The following is a 19553-nucleotide window of genomic DNA, read 5'->3' on the forward strand; positions in this document are numbered from 1 at the left end:
ACAGATTCACCCAAGGGTAGAAAGGGCAGCTGTGGTCCTCAAATGGCTTCTTGCAACTATGGCTGAGCCCTCAAGCAAACACGGTGCCTCTGCCCCCCCCCAGAGCAGGATCACTAAGAGCTGATTTTGCAGACATCCCCGTCACCAACAGACAGGACGGACTCATCCCCTGCAGCTGGATGCTTCCTCGGTGGTATGAAACAGGAGTTAAAGCCCACCGCCCCTCTCCCGCCGCTGTCTGCACTCAGCGATGCTGGGAAGCGCAGGTGGCTCTTGCCTTTGGTGGCTGTCAGCTTGCCTCCCTCTAGCGCTTATCCCAACCTCCTGCAGCGCCTGCGGCTGGGAGGGGGTTGATCCTCTCCCTTGGGTTTGATCCCTGCCCAGTTTGTGTCTGGATGGAGCTCAGGCTATTTTTCAGGTGTACGGTGCTGACGGGGTTAGGTGGGAAGAGCAGGAGGTGCTTATGGAGCAGCGATTCCTTTTCCTCCCCGTGATGGGCGGAGGCAATGCAAGTCCTCATGCGCAAAGTTTCAGGGGAGCATGTTATTCTGGGTGCAGCCAGCCTGAAAAACTGGGAGGTGTGGGGGAAGAAGGAAAATCTGCTTTTGCTTTCCCCCCTTCAACTTAAACGTAATAACAAAGGGGAAAAGATTCTTTCGGCTCTTTGTCTGTCCCATCCGTTCCCAGCCTCCAGCGGACATAACCTTCCAAACTGGATTGATCAGGAGAAAAGATTAAAAAAAAAAAAAGCAGTGTTTCACACGAAGCTTGCTCAACACCCTCTGTTATTTAAGTGCTTTCTTGGCCAGGCTCTAAGTGGGAGTGGGAAGAAGGGAGGGCAGCCTGGCAGGAGCCGAGCAGAAGAAAAGCGATGTGGTTGGTGTCTGAGTGGTTGGAGGGATGAGCTCACCTCCTAGCTGCCTCCTACCCAAGTTTCTCCGTTCATGGTGCCCGTGCACAATCTGCCATGCTGGTTTTGGTGTCAGAATGAGCATTTAATCCTCCTGGCCCAGCTGCAAAGCTTTTGGCTCACCGAATTTTCTCCGTCTGCTGTGCTAAGATCTGGAAGGACAGACCTCCCGGGTGAGGACACTTGGCTTCTTGCAACCATGGCTGAGCCCTCAAGCTGCGCTGAGCTTTCCTGGGTGAACTCTCTGATTTAGGCACTGCGATTCCTCACCTAAATGCCTGGCTCTGCCCTGCTCCTGCAGGGTTTTATTTTTGGATGGGTCCACAAGTGCCAATATGGGACACAGTGGGTTTCAGTGATGCTCTCATGCTCTCCAGAGCAAAACAAGACAGGGAGAAGCTTGTAAAGCAGTCACGGAGTAGAGAGAGCTGAAGGGCTTATGAGAAATAACAAAGAGTGGACTTAGAAGACGGGATGGGTCACTAGGGCTGTAATGGTGTGAAAACATACCATTATCACCAGGGATAATTATAGCAGAGCTGTGCTGATGATGGAACAGAATAGGGAGTAGGTCTGGCGTCACTTCGGCAGTGATGCTGCCCACGTCCTGGTGAGAGCAGAAGGCAGGACAGGGTCCTCCTGCCACCAGCATGATGAGTGAGGCCAGCAGAAAGCTGCGGGTGGGATTTAAATGGAGCCTGAAGAAGAGAGAAAGAGATTTTCCTTTGCCAAGTGTTGGCAATGCCAACAACTGCTCCTGATTTCCCTGTCTCCTTGCTTACCCATTGTGCCTGTTTTTCTCCTGTCCCACAGGAAATCTGCGATGATCCACATCTCTTTGTGGATGGGATCAGCTCCCATGACTTACACCAGGGCCAGGTTGGGAACTGCTGGTTTGTGGCTGCCTGCTCCTCCCTGGCGTCCCGGGAGTCTCTGTGGCAGAAGGTAAGCGGTTCCCCGTGCCAGGGGAAAGCCTGTCTTCAACACCTTGGCTCGCGTTGTGTTTGTCCGTCTCAAAAACTGGTTCTTCAGGGATGCCTCAGGTCCTGAAAAACTGTTCATGTGCAAAAACCTCCCTTAAAGGACTATCTTTCAAGGGGAATTGGTCATCATGACTGCAGTCACATCACACTCAAGCCAAACCCTTGGCTAGTTTCTCCTTAACCAAGAGGATCAAGTCCCGTCCTGTCCTCCAGATCCCAAATCTGGCCCTCCCCACTCCAAAATAACCTAAAAAGCAAAAAGAAGAACAAAATTCAGGATGCTCAGCTGCAGCATTTGGCCCCATCTCCCTAGTTTGGTGTTACCTCTCTTTGGCTGCTCAGTGTGTGCCCACCTTGGCAATGAGACACCTTGCGCTGAGGCAGGTAGGGTGATTTGAGGGTATTAGTATCTCTTCCAAGCCGCTGCTTCCCCAAAGCATCCACCCCTGGCATGGCCCGTGGCTGGATTGCACCACATAGCAGTGATCCTTCGAGTGTGTGGTCCAAAGGGACCGTGTTGTGGGCCAGAAAGCCACCAAGGAGCCGCACCAGAGCAAGGGGCTGCAGACCCGGGGAGCAACCACAGAGGTACAGGGGGGAAAGAGGTGCTCGCTGCCGCATCCTTGGACAGTCTGTGCCTGCCTCCACCATGTCCTCAGCTACAGAAGTCAGTCCTGTGAAAGCCGAGGCAACGGGGCTTCAGACCCTGGTACAGGCGTGCCTCATCGTAGGACAAGAGACCAGCAAGTTGCAAGCACCTTTTCCTAGATTTTACTGCAAAAGGCAGCCACCAAAGTCCTACAGCGTGTGCAGACGGCATCACCTGCTTCACCCACAGCCTCCTACTGCAACGGACCCAAAAGGGGTCCCTCCACCCTACGCCTTTGCATCTGCCCTGTGTGCTGTGGTACTTCCAGTCTCTGCTGCTTGTGGTTTTTGTGATCGTGAACACTAAGCTCAGGAATTTGTGTTTGTTGCAGCATCCCCATTTTCTGTTAAAATCAAGGTTTTTCTTTATATGGGAACAGGATAGTTGTTGTTGGCTTCTGGATAAGCAGTAAGGTTTCCTCCCATCGTGGCTGTGGTGACTGTTGTGGCTCTCGTTACAGGTGTGGTGCAAGGGGTTGTTTAGCTTGTTCCTCTGCATCAACGTCTCCCAAGGGCAAGCGGGCGAGTTGTCTTCCCTCCTCCCCATTCAATTCCAGCCCTGCCCTGGGAAATGCCAACCGAACAAAAGCCAGGTCCCTTTGGACACCTCATTATTTCAGTTTGCCAACGGCATTGCTTTTCCTCCCTTGGCAGTTTGGCTGTGGGTGTTTGTGACTTCTCAGTTTCCATGCCCTTAACTCTCAGATGCTCTTCTTTTCCTCCTCCTCTTTCTTTCAGAAAGGTTTGTTTTCTGGCAAAAGCAAAAGCTGCAGCCCTCTCCCCAAGCCTTCCCTCCCAGTTGTTTGCTGTGGTGTTCACTACAGGGCTCTGGTCAGACATGCTTCAGCACACCCCTGCTTTTGGAGACCTCTGAATTAGATGGGACCTTTGCTCACCTTTTGCAAGGTGCTTTGAGGGCTTACGATGAATTGCAAGGAGTAAGCGTGGCTATAAACTGCAGCAGCAACTTTTAAAGCAAAATGGGAGACGTCAAGTGCACAGATTAACCCCTTGGTCCAAAGAGACACCAGCTCTGCTGGATGTGCTGGGATTAGAGCACGGTCCTTGCCAAACATCTCGGACCCCTTCGTTGGCCCAGAAATAATGGACCTCTTGGTCCTTGGTACAGTCGCACGTGCAATTGTGATAACATTGCTGGAGGTACCTGTTGCTCCTTGGCCCTTGGGCATCTCCACACATAGGACCCAATGCCTGCAGGGCAAACCTCTACTCCTGACAGGTCAATATGCTGATGTAAGCAACAATTGAGAGGACAGACAAGGCAGCAAAACACTAGGTTTTTAAACCTAGTTTAAAACCTAGTATTAGTGTCATTAGACACCAAAATGTCTCTGATTCAGGGTCCAGGAGGAGCTGAAAGATGCTGATGCAGGTTTTAGTACCGCTGAAATATCAATACAGCAATCTTGGCCCAGGTCTGCCCTTGCTGCTAGAAAATGTAATCCTGATTTACACCAGGATTTAGCTTGGGTTCTGTGTCCCCCTTGCTCCACTTCACACAGTGAAACTGTCTCTCTCAAGTGTGGGGAGGGGGAATACCTTCAAGGGAATAGGACGGGCCAGTCACATCCCCGTGCATCCCAAGAGATGATTTTATTCACACGCTTTCTTCCACCTCGCTCCAAGGCTCCCTCCATGTCCCATTAAGCCTGTGGTGTTTGAGTCACTGAGTGGGAATGGGGGACTCGAAGTTAATTTAGAGCTGTTTTCTATTTTCCTGACTCTTGGCTGGCCCTACGTGGCTTTGGGTGCGATCTGGCTCTATAACACCCTTCCTGTGACCCTTCAGAGTTGTCTAGCTCTTATGAAAAGAAATTAAGGCCCTGAAATGGGGGGCGTTAAATAATTTCCAGCAGTTGTTCTAAAGGGTTGTCTGGATCTATAACCTGTGCTCCCACAGGTTGCATTGGTATTGCTCAACAAACGAGGGACAGGGGCCAGACTCCGAAGCCAAATGGTTCAGATGACCCTGCATCTCCACCACCTAGACTGGTCTCCTTCCCCCTCAGCTGCTTCCAGAGCACAGGGCAGTCTTGGATGAGATGCCACAAGCAGATAGCTCTGAGGGCACCCACCTCCCAAAGTCCATTTTGCATAGGTCTTCTACAACCTGGGGTTAGTTATTGCTTTCTGAGGAGGACCCGAAGGCTGATCTTGTGCCTCAGCCAGGGCAGGAGAGGAACACCACATGGTGCCTGGGGGCTGGACCCCACTGCAGTCCATCATCAGGTGCAAGGTCATTGTTCCTTCTACTGCCACCACATATGGGGGTAAAAGAACCAAGGCAGTCAAGCAAGGTCCATGTGACATTGTCACACGTAGCTCAGGTCAAAAAGGTCTTCAGGGTTACCTGAAGGTATTTTTAACTTTTAAAACCTAAGGGTTGGATCAACAGTTGTTCTAAAGGTGCTTTAAAGCTAGTGAACAAGCGAGGCAAGACCTCAGAGAACAGCCAGAAGGGTCAGGTTTCCTCAGACCTCTCTTTTGTCCCTTCAGATGGGTCTGTGTAGCTCTTAGCTTTCTTGATTCTGTCCTCAGGGTCTTTAGGAGTAACAGCAGACTGGTGACTACAGGACAATTCCCAGGAAAATGACCCACCTTGAGCCCTTGGTGTCTGTGGTTTGTCTGGCCAAGGACAGCTTCTGATGGTCTTTTTTGGGACTTAGAATCATAGAATCATAGAATCATTGAGGTTGGAAAAGACCTCTAAGATCATCGAGTCCAACCGTCGACCCAACACCACCACCCACTAAACCATGTCCCTAAGTGCCTCATCTACACGTCTTTTAAATACCTCCAGGGATGGTGACTCCACCACTTCCCTGGGCAGCCTGTTCCAATGTTTAACCACTCTTTCAGTAAAAGAGTTCCAGTTTTCTTCTGGAAGTCAAAGTGATAGCCTCCAGGGATCATTCTGGGTGGTTGTGAGTCACGTGTGACACAGTCCAGGTGATGGTACAGCCTTTTGTAAAAATATTTTAGAAAAACTGTTTCCTGGAGTTCATTTAACACAGTTTGAGCTCCCAAAGTGCCCTGCAAACATGGCATGTGGCAGAAGCCAACCTGAGTCACAGATAGGATGGAGAGAACCCAAACGACTTGACTCTGCACAATGTCTAAAGCTTTGTGCTGAAACGCCTGCACTCTCCAAGTGTCCAAACCAGTGATTACATCCCAAAGATGCCATAGGACGCTTGCAGGAGTCAGGTCTTTTCCATGGTGCACCCGAAACTGTGGCTGTGGTTTAGCTGTTGTGTCACGGGGCCACTTGGCAGAAGGGGGCATGGCTTGGCATGGCACCTCTCTTCAGGATCCGCAGCCTCATGGAGCCACCCAGTACCCTGCAAAGAGAAATGCATTCACCCCTGTCCCCCTTTATCCCATCCACTGCCTGGACAACCCACCAGCACAGCACCGGTGCTCTGGATTTAATCATGCACAGCAATTGCTGGGGAATGAGTGGTTCCAGTTTGGGCACGATGGTCTTGCTGGTGCTCACGTGGGCTCAGAGCATCCCTACAGTGCCTGGAAAGAGGTTGTTTGGGTTGCTTGCATCTTGGACCTGCTTCTCCATCTGGCCCAAAGAGACAAGCGTTAAGGCGCAGACTGTGCCTGAGTTCCCCTTTCCAAGGCGTACTAAGGTGAAGCCCACATGTGAGCACCCTCTCCAACACCGGGCCAGTCCGTTCGAAGGCAGGCAGACCCCTGCTGAGCTGCTGGCATCCACCTGCAGCAGCAGTGTGGAGCCTGACTCCTGCCAGCTGCGCCATCCAGAAAAGGACGGGTGTTCCTGAGGGACAAGTTGACTATGAGTCAAACACGTACCATTGCAGAGATGGGGGCCAAACTAACACGAATGCAGCCAGCAGAGCGAGGGAAATTATTCTTTCCCTCTGGCATTTGTTAATCCCCATCTGGGCACTGTTTTGGTGTCCCCAGCAGAAGACAGTGGCAGACTGAAGCGAGCCTGATGGAAGCCACCAAGATGGTCTGGAGCACAGGACATGCAAGGAGAGGCTGAGAGAGCTGGGTTTGCGTGGCCAGGAGGAGGGAAGGCAAAGGGGGAGCTTATTGCTGTCTGCAGGTACCTAGTGGGAGGGTGTGGACAAGATGGAGCCAGAGTCTTGCTGGGGATGCACAGTCACAGGACAAAAGACAACAGCACAAGCTCCAGCTTACCTTCAGCGTGAGCATGGTCAGACGCTGGAACAGGGGCCCAGAGAGGCTGTGGTATCTCCATCCATGGAGTTACTCAAAGATGGACTGGACAAAGCCCCAGGCAATCTGATTTAACCTTGAAGTAATTCCTGCTTTGAGCAGCAGGTTGGACCAGACCCCTCCAGAGTCTCCTTCGAACCTGAATTATCCCATGAGCCTACACTCAGAGAAAGCCACTGCCACCCAGACCTGTCGGGTGGCATCCCTGGCTGCCTGCCTTCGTTTCAGGATAACGAGCCACGGTTGTCAGGGAGGTTGCCAGGGAGGCTGACATCAGACATCCCTTCCCTATAGATTATCGTGCACAGCAGCACCATCAGTTCCTAATCTGCAAACCAGGCGGGAGGGCACCCAGAGGAAGCCCCGGAGCGTGTTTTGCGTCACTGGCCGGGTTGCCTAGCATCGCTGGGACTGTGGAGAGGGGGCACCAGCTCCAGGGGCTTGGAGGCTTTTTCCCCCTGTGTGTCCTGTTTGAGAGCCAAACGTTGCTGAGGACGTGGCAGAGGAGCAACCGAGGCGATGGCAGCCGAGGCAGGGATGCTCGAGCTGCCCTTCGTCCGCGATGACCAGCTCACCCGGTGCATGCGACTGCGATTCCAGAGCCTGCAGCAAAAAAACGCGAGGCCCCAGGATGGTGAGAAGCTGCTGCGTCCCAATGAGCACATCTACCGAGTGGATTTCATCCGGCAGCACAACCTGCGCTTCCTCCGCTGGAACATCCAGCTGGAGAGACCTGGGAAGGTCACGGTGACCGGCACCTCCCAGCACTGGACTCCTGATCTCACCCACCTTATGAACCGACAGCTGCTGGAGCCAGTGGGCATCTTCTGGAAGAAGCCAGGGGCCAAGGAGGTGGAGTGCAACGAGGCAGATGCCCAGGAATTTGGGGAGCGGATAGCGGAGTTAGCCCAGATCCGCAAGGTGATGTATTTCCTCCTCGCTTTCACTGACGGCCTCGAACCAGCCCAGATGAAGGGCTCCATCATTTTTAAAGCCTGATACCCTCTTGCTCAGCCCTTCTTGCTCCAGCTGTGCTTTTGTCTTCATTTTTCTTTCTCTCAGTTCAGTTCTTGGTTCATTTTTTATGTGGTTCTTTTTTTTTATGAGGGACGGCATCGAGAAAAATTGGAAGACCGCTTGGAGCTTCTGGAGCCCCTCAGCCCTGTGAAATGTTCCCCATACCTGCTGTCCTCTGTCTGAATGATGGGGAGGAGGGGGCCATGAGCTTGCTGCTGTATTTGCCTACAGTATAAGACTGCATACTTGTGAATTCAGCAGGGATTCACCAGGTCTGACTGGCGCAGGGTCTTGCTGGCTTGGAAATATGAGGCTGCCCTAAGCCCTCCAACTGCGGCAACTGCATACCAAAAGCCTGATGGAAAAATAAGAAATTGCCATACTAGAAACGGGAGAGACAACCTGGAGAGAGCCCTGGCTTCCAGTTTTCACCCTAGCCATTAAAAAGGGAGGGCTTGTTTGCGATGGAGCGCTTCTCCTTGCAAGGATGCCGAGTGCTTGCAGGCTGCAGTGACTCCTGCTGCGACTGTGGCTGCTTGGTGTCTCTGAAGACCAGTCCCGTGGAGGATCACCTTGCCGTGAAGCTGAAGTACATTTGGGCATGCCGTATTCTGCAGATTGCAAACCCACCGGACAAACTGGTGCAGGGAGGTTGGACCACGCTTTTCCTGAGAGCCGCCACCGTTTCTTGCTGGGGGTCACTGTGGGGAGGTGTACTCCAGCACGTTGCTCAGCTTGTGCTGCCTGGTGATTGTTGGTCCTGAGATGGGTTGGAGCAGGCACGCATGTGTGTGCAGATCTGGGCAAGTGAGCCAGCAGCTCAGAGCAGGCTGTAGGTCTGAGCCAGCATCGCGTCCCCTGCAGCAAAAACGATTTGTGTATCATTGTGGCCTTAAAGCACCCATGAATATATTTATTCTGAAGCATCTATAGAGAGTTCTGAGGCTGCAGAGCACTTTGCAAATGACAGAGCAGGAACCTGCTGCTGCTGTCCCCAAAAAGCAGTATCCCCTACCCTCTACCGCTGAGGGTAGGGAGCAGTGTCTGGGTGGCCGTGGGAGCAGAGGGGGGAGATGGTACCTTTGCAAGTTTAGGAGCAGGAAGGTGTTTTGTGCCTGGCTTGTCCCATGACTGTGAATAAACTACTAACTTTGGACGTTCCCTTTTCCTCCACCAAAAAGTGGAGGGTACTGTGGTGAAGCTTCTCGAGACCCACAGATAGAAATGTCCTTTGAAAGAGTCAAGTATTATTACAATTGGTCCTTTGCTAAGAGTGCAATCAACTGTGGGTGAGCGCTCCTCAAGGTACGGCCTGAGATTTTCCTGAGATGTGTAAGGAGAGGGCAGTGATGGGAAAGCCAGGACAAGGTGATTTTGTACCCATGGCCTGTTGACTTGTGCGGACCATCCCCAAGAGAGTCCAACCTCTTCTTCAGAGCCTCCAGAGATGCAGATTCCATGCCCTCCCCAGCCCAACAATAGTGTATAAAATGATATGCACAAGCTACGCCAGGCAGAGAGGAGAAGGAAAGCAGGAAGATCAGCTACTGGCTGGAGAGATGGTGGGAGCTTTGAGTCTTGCCCACAGCCAAAGCTCAGCAACCCCCGAATCATACAGCCATGCCATGGGCATTGCCGGAGACGTTGATGTCTTTGTTTAGACCCCAATAAATGCTGGACTCGGTGAGGAGAGAAAAAAGTGGATGCATCCCTGCTTGGCCATAGCATGGACCAACTGTGGGCCAAACCCACTTCTAGGGTCCTGGCAGACTTTCCCATAGGAAAGCCCTCCTTGTACATCCCAGAGCAGAGCTCCTGACTACAGACCACATTAGACCAAGTAACAGGAGCCGCTGCCAACATCCAAAGGGGGTTTTGCATGCCAGGTCTCACAATATGCCATTGCTGGTTGCTGGGTTAGAGTTCTTGCTGCAGATACCTCGCTGGGTGTTGATGTACCACAGTAAATAAAAGCCTAGCCAACAGGGTTCCTCCTAAAGGACTGAGGCTGTGCGTGTCTTCTTCATGCTCTTTTTGGAAGCTGCCCCAATCCTGCACACAATAAAGCAGCACCCACCAACTTTCAAGTCACTGCTGGTATTTTTGAGCACCTTTTTGTCTCCTGTAAAAAGTAAAATGAACATTTACCTTCTTTTCTCTTGGTGTGAAAGGCTTAATGGAGCATTTAGCAGTTTGTGTGCTTTGGGGAGGGGTTTGAAGCTGGGCAGAGGAGGGGAAACCATCCTCAGGTGGATCCTCAGGTGGATCCTCCTTTCCATGAGAGCTGGGGGTGGGAGGTGAGTGGGGCAGTGTAGTCTCTTTCTGCTGCAGGGAAGATGAGCCTCTTTATACCAGTCACTGAAACCCTCCCTACGCGGTTTCAGCATCCCGTAAAGGCTTTCAGATACACCACTCTGTCCCACCTCCCAGGGGAATTTCATCCTGGTTTGTACCGTGGTTCAGCAGATTGGCACAGCTGGGTCCCTCCCTCCCCTTCCCGAGCTGGCAGGTTCCCAGCAGAAGAGCCCCTGCTTGGAGGGATGAGCGTCTACCAATTCCTCCTTCTAATCACGGACATTTCTCCAGGGTCACAGGTGCCTTTCCTCTTAAGTAGCCGCTCTTAAGAAAAATGAGAAAAGCCCTAAACCAGCACAGGGAAATGAACCTGGTGTTTCTGGGCTCCAAATTTACCTGTCTCTGAGCCCTTTCACTGTAAATTTGTCCCACTAAAGGGTGTTACAGCTCCAGATTTTGGGAGCCCCTAAGCAAAAAGCAGCACAGTTGAGTGAATGAGGAGACGTGGTCTCCACTGCCTCAGTGTCACACAACCAAGTTGAGTTCAGGACTCAGTGGGATCCTGGGATGGGTGGTCCATGGCATGCTCTCCAGCATCCACTGAGGAGGGATGGAGATGTCTGGGGAGGTTTCCTGGGAGTGGGTGGGAGCCGTGGACCTCAGCCACATGATGATCTCCTGGAGGGATCCGGGCTGCAGCTACTGCTGGGGTTTGTAGATGTGCCCCAGGTTAATCCTTTAGGTAGTACTCAGCGTCAGGTCACAGACAGGGGTTGTGCTGTATGCCTTGAAGTGTGGTGTCCCGATAAGCACCGCAACCAGAGCTGCCACCTCTCCCCTACAGCCAGGGGAGTCACAGACACCTTGGCCAGGGAGCAAAGCAACTGGAGGGATCCTTGGCCTGGGTGAGATGCTGTGCTGTGCGAGGAGCTTGGGGGGATGAACCTGATGTTTGAGCTCACACCTTGCACTTTGGCAGGTTGAGGACAGATTGGGCTCTGGAGATTCCCGCTCCTCTCGTTTCCCCTTGAGTCGGTGTAGAAACACGACCAGTGCTTGCTCCTGGATCCTGCTCTGTATGAAAGCTGACTGCTTTTGCTACCTTTAGCAGCAGAGGGTGTTTTCAGCGCTGTCCCCAAATGAAGGGGCAGAGGAGGGTGGTGGGGACTGGTACCTCCTGCCACCACTGACAGTAATGCCAAGTCTCAGAACCAGCCAGCTGGAAGCTCTCACTACCAGCTCTGGCTGACAAGCTGCCTCTAATCAATGCCATAATCATTTCTAAGCCCATGTTAATAGTGAGTTGATTAGCACAATGGTCCTCTGTGACAATTCATTAGGATGAGCTCCAGTCAGGAGGAATCAATGGGGACTGATGGAGGGCTGTCTGACCTTTCCTGGAGCTCTCCCAGAGGGAGTCTGGGGCATCGTTGTTAGCACTCCTGGAAAACACCAAACCCTCCAAAAGCAGCTCTTTTTCATGGCTCTGTCTGCTTTGCTTCTATTGATCCAGACAACTCAAGAGTGCCAGTGAGCTGGCTGATGGCATCATTAATATTTCAGTGTAGGAACAATAAAAGCCCTGGGCTGGATCGTAGCTAAGGAGTCAGGGGGCTCTCCAGAGAGAAGTCTCTCTCTGCAGGGTTACAGCTTCGTGGCGGCAGCCAAAAAAAAAAAAGGCAGAAGGCTCCGGCAGCTGGACAAGGGCCAAGGCACGGTGCAGGGGGTCTCACCATGGCCCGGGACTTCCTGAAGAGCCTCTTTCCACGCAATGTAGCTGTGTCCTGTCCTATCCCACCCCAACGCTCGCAGCTGTCTCCACAGGACAGTAATTATTTGGTGTATTGGAACATAATTTTCCCCGTGGGCACGTTGGGGTTTTTCCTCGCTTAGGTCATGATGCTTTAGGAGCAGGTGTGGACAGCAAAGGTGTGGAGAGTCGGTCACATTACTGCAGCTGAATCGGTCAGTACTTGTCAACTACATTAACTATACATGGCCTCACAGCCCACTCTGGCCATGAAGTAAAACCATGTTGCCTTCACCCTCAACAAAAGCTAAGCTGTGGTGGGGCAGTTCCTTGCTGTGTGCCTCTATGTCCTGGTTCTAAATAAAATGCAGGTCCTCCTAGCTGTGGGGCTGTGCCCATTTCTGTCCCAACTGTTGGGTGGATTTTCCACCCAAAGCAAAGCTGGTGGTGCCTGCAGCCATGAAGGACTATGGACTTCGGCAGTTACCCTTCGCTTGTGCCTGTCCCACTGGCAGTGCAGATGGCAGTGACACCAAACCTGCGCTCCCTCAGCCCCTCAGCTGCTCTAGGGTTTCTTTCACTCCAGGCCCTCTTTTCCTTCTTTCAGCAAGTCACCTCCCTGTGCTTGCTTGCATGAGTATGGTATCTCTTGACAGGGAAGAATGGAGACCTTGTGGGGATGGGGATCTTGTTTTTCCCACTTTTATTTAGTGGAGTAGATGTATGCAGAGTGTCTGGTCCCTGTTCATTGCCACCAGGTAGATGAATACAACACTTGCTCTTGGGCTGGTCAAGTCACACCAGAATCAAATAAGAGAATCAAAGAAGATGCCCTCTCTTAGTGGCACCCTACTGACACTAAATGAACAAAAATGTGGTCATAAAAATAACCATCCCTGGTCAGACCAAGGACTCTTCTGCTCCAATAGCCTGTCTACAGCAGTAGATGGCAGCAGATGTCCAGGGTAGAATTATTAGAAAGAGGACAAGGATTTTTAGCTCCATCTTCCAAGGCACGATAAAGTCTAAGCTATTTCAGTACATATTAATCTAGTCTGCGTTGGAGGAACCAGGTCCAAAATATGGCCCCACCAGGCTGTAAGCAAGTCCATCCCCCTCATATTCTTCCTTGTCTTTGATATTGTCTGTGTTAGTTCCAGGATGAGAGTCAAACCCAGCAAAAAAGGGCATAACCTAGGTGCATGTGCCTCCTCTCTTGCAGGTCATCCCAGACTGGAAGGAACAGGAGTGGAATCCCGAGAAACCCGAGAGCTACGTGGGGATCTTCCACTTCCAGTTCTGGCGTTTCGGTCAGTGGCTGGACGTGGTGATAGATGACCGCCTGCCCACACTCCACAACCAGCTCATCTACTGCCACTCCAACTCCAGAAACGAGTTCTGGTGCGCCTTGGTGGAGAAAGCTTATGCCAAGTAGGTACCCAGGCAGTTGCAGGACAAACTGGGACCTGGGCACCCTGTTTTTCCTCTCTGTTTATTCATCAGTTGGTTTGCACCAGTAGAAACAACAGCTTTCCTGGGGAGGAGTAGGACATATCAAACAGACAGAAACTGTAAGAAAAAAACCTTCTCTAGCCTTAATTTACCCTCAAAGCAAAATATCCTCCAGCTCCATGTTTGTTTAAGTAACACCTATCCTAGAGATTTCAAGTTCCCTTTACTTTGTCCCATGACAGCAAGAGTGCTGCAAGCAGCATGGGTCTTATTTTTTTCACCCTAGTTTGCTGTCCTCGCCCACTGAAAGTTTTATTACAAATCTCTGTTCTCTGGGCTGCCCCAAGAACTGTCCCGGACCCCTTAAAATGTCAGGCCAGTGTTGTGCCATCCCTGTCACCCTCTTTCAGAGCCAGTGTTGTTGTGCCATCCCTGTCACCCTCTTTCAGGTTGTCGGGCTGTTATGAGGCCCTGGATGGAGGCAACACAGCTGATGCCCTGGTAGACTTTACTGGTGGAGTCTCTGAACCTATCGACCTGACTGAAGGGGACTACATCGCTGATGAAGCCAAGCGAAACCTCCTCTTCGAGCGCGTGTTGAAGGTGCACAACCGGGGAGGCCTCATCAGCTGCTCCATCAAAGTAAGCAACGTTACCTGTATGGTCACGGTGTCATGGGAATAGGCATTTTAGGATGCAGTCATCTTACACTGTTGGAGACTTCTAAATTAGGTCTGATAAATTATGGCCAAGGGTTCCTATTTCCTCCCGTGAATGGCAAAGGGAGTCAAGCCTGGATGCCAACCCTTTTTATTCCTCATTGCTATGTCGAACAACCCAGATTCATCCTACCGCCCTTTAAATGTTAGGAGAGGATTCACGTCCAGAGAAAGGCATTTTGGTGTCTGCATGTAGACATCTCCACAAACGCTGGGTGCCAGGCCCCCCATTATAGCCAGTAGGATGAGCTTTATTGTTTGACAGCATGGGAGCTCAGAGACCTCATGCAGCAGATGAAGACCAGGAAGGACCTAGCACCTAAAATGGCATCTGATACGTCTCCCAAGGCAACTGACTCTCTCCCTGAGCACTGGTGCTCTCCTTTTCAGCTCAGAGCAACCTGCGGGGAAATCTGAGCTCTCTTTTTTTCCCAGTCCCTGCAAAGGTGGTCACATCCCCCTGGCACGAGCACTGTCTGTGTCCCCCTGCCCAGGCCACATCAGCGGCTGACATGGAGGCCCGCCTTGCCTGTGGGCTGGTGAAGGGCCACGCATATGCAGTGACGGACGTGCGGAAGGTCCGCCTGGGCCACGGCCTGCTGTCCTTCTTCAAGTCGGAGAAGCTGGACATGATCCGCATGCGTAACCCGTGGGGCGAGCGGGAGTGGAACGGTCCTTGGAGCGACACGTGAGTTAGTTAGGATGGGCAACAGCAGCACCTTTTATTTGGTGGAAAAAAGCTGGGTTGGAGCAAGCCTTGAGGCATGAGACAATTTGGCTACACCCACACCCATAGGATAACATTGTATGGTCAGTTGTGGGATGCTGCTTCAACTCATGTCCTAAACCTACTATTTCACTGGGATAGATTCATTCCTTGCCCTGGGGTCCCTGGAGGTCAGCAAGAGTGTGGCTGAGCTTGGCAGACCTTCTCATTAAGGCTCTGGTGGGTGTTGTGGTGAAATTGCCAGCATGTTCACACTAACGAAGATTATAGCTCACCTTTCCGCTCCCGGTCTTGTTCCAGCAAAAACAGCGCCCAACAGAATCAACCTCTGCCACCACTGAGTGCTGTGGTGTCTGTGGATGGGATGAAGAACCAAGGGCTGCTGTAACCAGAGCCTTTGGCCAGAGTCCATCTTGTTATCTTCACCGATAGGGTTGTGATTGTACTGGCCAAACAAAATCTTGCCAAGCTGGATTCAGCTCCACTGGTCAGGAAGGAAGTTGAAGCTCCAAGCCATGCTGCACTTCCCCCATGTTTGGAAGATGAGCTAACCAGAGCGGTGTGGGGACTGGTTGCATGGCTGGAGCTTTATACAGGCCTTGTGCCCTTGACAGATCCTGCCAAGGCCAAGTAGCCTCTTGAAGTCTTGTGTGTCCCCTTGCCCTCACAGTAACAATCCCGTACTCTTCCCGCAGCTCTGAGGAGTGGCAGAAAGTGAGTAAAAGTGAGAGAGAGAAGATGGGGATGACGGTGGAGGACGATGGAGAGTTCTGGTGAGTCCCTCCTGGGGTTGTCTCCATGGGCCATGCCCACAGAGTCCTCCCACCCCATGAAGCATGTGAGTCATTTCCATGCATACAGCTATCCAGAGCAAACAGCCTTCCAAGCCCTGGGATCTTTAGTGAAGCCTCCTCCTTGAGCCCATGGGTATTAGCTTTGGATGGCCATGACCCTAGGATTGCAAGCTGCTCTGTATCACACTGGGTCCAAACCACTTCACCAGGGTACTGGGAACCTGTTATGAATGCGCTGGACTTAACAGCCTCACCACGTACGTTTCAATACAACATGGACCCATGTGTAGAGGATGGGCCATTACTCTACTTCTCCCACTCCAAAACACGTAGCTCTATTGTTTAAACTGAAGAAGTATTTACTGCATGCATGGAGAAACGTATCTCCATCTCTTTTGTTATTCATCAGCCATCAGAGGCTACTCACACACAGTCTCTAACAGGTGATCAGGGAACACCCTGCAGCGTACTGTTCAGGGGAATGAAGCAGCATAACCCAGCTCTGTCCTTTCCTGCCTTAGGATGACCTTCGAAGATTTCTGCAAATACTTTACGGACATCATCAAGTGCCGTCTCATCAACACGTCCTACCTGAGCATCCACAAGACCTGGGAGGAGGCAGTGCTACATGGGGCATGGACCAGAAACAATGACCCCTTGAAGAACCGCTGTGGAGGATGTATCAACCACAAGGACACCTTTTTGCAGAACCCCCAGGTGAGTCATGGAGCAGAGGACCTTCTGAAGCCTTCACATGTGCTTCCAAGTGTTTAAATCTCCTACAGGGACCTAGAAGGCCAAAATGGCTACCAGACCTCTAGCAGATTAAATATGCTCATGACCATTCTCTGGCTGAGACCCCTGGCACAGCATGACCAGCATCCAGGCCAACTCTATTAACCTTATCCCTCTTATCAGGGAGGCTGCACCAGACTGTGCCTGGTGTAGAGCATCTTGGCCCAAGCAAACAGCAAACTGTGCCACAGGGTAGCAGTGTTAGCTGGTGCCAGTCAAACAGGGCCAGGAACTATTTCCAACAATTTGGATGTCTGAATGATCAAATTCCAGTTCCTTTGCCCAAACCTTGGCACTGTTAAATTTACCAGGACAGGTGTAGTCTATAGGGCCATTTCCATCTAGCTTGGCCTTCAGAAAATGCCCTGCTCTGAAGGTCATCTCCTGGAACAAGCTCTTCTGTCCTGTCCTGCTCTGAACCAGGATTCTCAGTACCATGAGCCAAGTTTGTGTGAGTCCTTCATCTAACAAGCAGATGAAGGATGGTCTGGCCCATTGCAGGAGTTGTCATCAAGAATGTAGGAGAGTTGTTTCCTGCTTCCAGCTCTGTATTAGCCTTCATCTTAGGTCTCTGTGAACGTCAGTTCCTCCTTCCATGCCTCACAGGAGGACTTGTGGCAGACTGCAAGGGGTGAAAGTCTCTGGTATGAGACTGCATCTAGACTCCTTGGATTCTGCCGAGCAATTCAAAGACTGGATTTCCCAGTCTTTTTCTAAGATGAGCCAAAGAGATCCCTGGCTTGGCAAGATGATGCCAGTTCCCAAGAGGAGTGGGTATGGGCTGTCAACGCTGGCACTGCGGCCAGGCTGTCCCTGCAGTGAGATGGGCAAGGAGAAGCTGAGGTTAACTCTACTGTGTGTCCACCCCCACGCATGCCCAGTGATCCTGTCTTAGTAGAAGTCCTCCCTTACCTTTCTCCGTTTGCTTCTAGTATGTGTTTGATGTGAAGAAGGCAGAAGATGAAGTGCTGATCTCCATCCAGCAGAAGCCAAAAAGGACCAGTCGCAAAGAGGGCAAAGGAGAGAACTTGGCCATAGGCTTTGATATCCATAAGGTAGACCGTGGTTCCTCAATGTTGGCCTGAATACCCCCATAAATTTGTTAGTGGTGGAGTGGTACATCAGTCCTGCATGACCACTGGTATTGTTCATTTAAGCATTATCTGGGTGCCTCTGGGGTGCCTTCAGCACAGCCTGCCCCCCCCTCTAGAGATGATGAGAGATTTCAGAGGTGAACAGTGACAGCATGGAGAAGTTCTCCTTGCTAAAAGCAATGGTTAGTCTGTTATCTCCAAATGTTGAAATCCGTTAGAAGCGACAATCCTTATGTGTTGCTTGCTGGGCTCCCAGTGTCAAGCTGGGATGCAAGAGACAATGAGTCCCTGAGCCAACAGAGTCGGGAGAGCCACGTCCACACTTGTTTCCCATCCAGCCCAGCTGGGACCATTTTGCTGGTTCTCCTAACTCCAGCTCTCCCAGCACTTGGGGTCAGTCCTTGCAGTCTGGCCCCCCAAGGTGGATACCAGTACATTGTCAGTCAGCGCTGTCCTGCTGACCATCCCACCGTGGTCTCTGCCCAGGTGGAGCTGAACAGGAACTACCGGATGCACACCCTGCAGCAGAAGGTGGCCAGCTCCATTTACATCAACTCCCGCAGCGTCTTCCTGAGGACGGACCTGAAGGAAGGCCGCTACGTCATCATCCCCACCACTTTTGACCCCGGTCATGTAGGCGAGTTCCTTCTCAGGATTTTCACAGATGTGCCTTCGGATTGCCGGTAAGGAGCAAGAGCAGTGATGGGGACGAGCTGGCTATTTGAAGACAGCCCTGTGCTTTTGACATGTGGTTTTCCTGATTGGAATTTGTCATAGCTTTGCCTGCAGCTGGTATTTGGCTTCCTTTCAAGAGTGGCCAAGAGCCAGGGCATCTTTACAGGTCTCACCACAGACATGTAGAGAAGCTCCCACTCTGCTCCTAAGCATGACATGGGAGAGCGCCCCAAACCCCAGGTTGAGGAGACTGGAGTGGGGTGCAGAGTCTGACAGTGGACAGTGCATAGTCCTTCCATCCTGCTAGAGCAAACTCTCTGGCCTGCCCATGGGGTAAGGCTGGGCACCTCTCAAAGGCCACATGTTTTTCCCTGCAGAGAGCTGACGCTGGATGAGCCACCACACACCTGCTGGAGTGGGATGTGTGGTTACCCACAAGTGGTATCCCAGATCCATGTCCTCGCCGCAGCCGGGCTCAAGAATCAGGACTCCCAAGGAGGTACTGGTCTTTCCCTGCCTGTTGTCTAGTCCCGGAGGAGATGGGAGGTGGTTGTTTCAGTGGGAGAAGGGAGAGGTGGTTTCATGAGGTGGGAGGTTGCTGAGATTTGTTATGTCCTCAGATTTTTTTTCAGGGAACATGCCTGATTCAGACACCAGAGGAGGAGAAAATCCATGGAGAATCAAACTCGCTTCTTGCTGTGCACGTGATCTGGGAGCTGTTATATTTAGGCTGTTGTCTAAGATCCTCGGGAGATCCTCCCAAATCTTCCCCAAAGCCCTTAGCAGTGGTCCTGTAACAATCCAGGCTTTCTTCCTGAGTATGAGCAGCTGTAAAAGTCAGGAATCATATTTAAAGGCTTTTTAGTAGGAAGGACAGAGAAGCAACGGAACAGGCTGATGTGTTGGGGTAGTCTTCATCACCAGAGGCTGGATAAATGTCTATCAGTAGAGGGTAGGTCAAATTCAGCTCATTTTGGGATGGTGTGGATCGAGAGCCTCTCCCTCTATTTCCTGTAAGTCCTGCTCCACACGTGGCTCCTGGGAGCCCTCTGAGATGACCTGAGCCCCCACCAGCACAGCACACTGCGTTTCTGCCTCCTCGGTCCTCTAAAGGTTCATTTTCATGGTCCTACCATGCTCTGATGCAATTTCGACATCCAACACTTCTCTTGCATGAAAGAGAGCCACAGCACAATGAATGCCTCACCATGCCCTGCAGCCACGCAGAAGCTCATGGCAAGAGTCCCATGTTCAGTGCTTTCCACCTGGGGAGCAGACCAGATCCTAGCCTTTCTCCCCCATTTCCTGAGTCAAGGACACATATTAGAATCATAGAATCATAGAATCATTGAGGTTGGAAAAGACCTCTAAGATCATCGAGTCCAACCATCAACCCAACACCACCATGTCCACTAAACCATGTCCCTAAGTGCCTCATCTACACATCTTTTAAAT

The 19553-nt window shown here is 51.6% G+C and overlaps 2 protein-coding genes across 2 annotated transcripts in view; both read left to right on the forward strand.

Moving 5' to 3' along the window:
- The window catches only part of CAPN5 (calpain 5), a 40229-nt gene that overhangs the window by 16843 nt on the left and 3833 nt on the right, over positions 1 to 19553 (forward strand). Inside the window, exons 2-10 of the mRNA XM_009286128.2 lie at positions 1724 to 1855; positions 13065 to 13273; positions 13744 to 13936; positions 14508 to 14701; positions 15436 to 15513; positions 16056 to 16251; positions 17262 to 17384; positions 17910 to 18106; positions 18476 to 18597. Coding sequence (XP_009284403.1) covers positions 1724 to 1855; positions 13065 to 13273; positions 13744 to 13936; positions 14508 to 14701; positions 15436 to 15513; positions 16056 to 16251; positions 17262 to 17384; positions 17910 to 18106; positions 18476 to 18597 — 1444 coding nt within the window. The remainder of the gene's footprint in view (positions 1 to 1723; positions 1856 to 13064; positions 13274 to 13743; positions 13937 to 14507; positions 14702 to 15435; positions 15514 to 16055; positions 16252 to 17261; positions 17385 to 17909; positions 18107 to 18475; positions 18598 to 19553) is intronic.
- OMP (olfactory marker protein) lies at positions 2543 to 7779 on the forward strand. Its single transcript, XM_009286127.2, is given in 4 exon segments — positions 2543 to 2620; positions 7120 to 7171; positions 7174 to 7214; positions 7216 to 7779. Coding segments are annotated over 4 exon segments (735 nt in total).

This window comes from Aptenodytes forsteri, unplaced genomic scaffold (genome assembly GCF_000699145.1).
Source record: "Aptenodytes forsteri isolate BGI_AS27 unplaced genomic scaffold, ASM69914v1 Scaffold231, whole genome shotgun sequence".
Classification (NCBI taxonomy): domain Eukaryota; kingdom Metazoa; phylum Chordata; class Aves; order Sphenisciformes; family Spheniscidae; genus Aptenodytes; species Aptenodytes forsteri.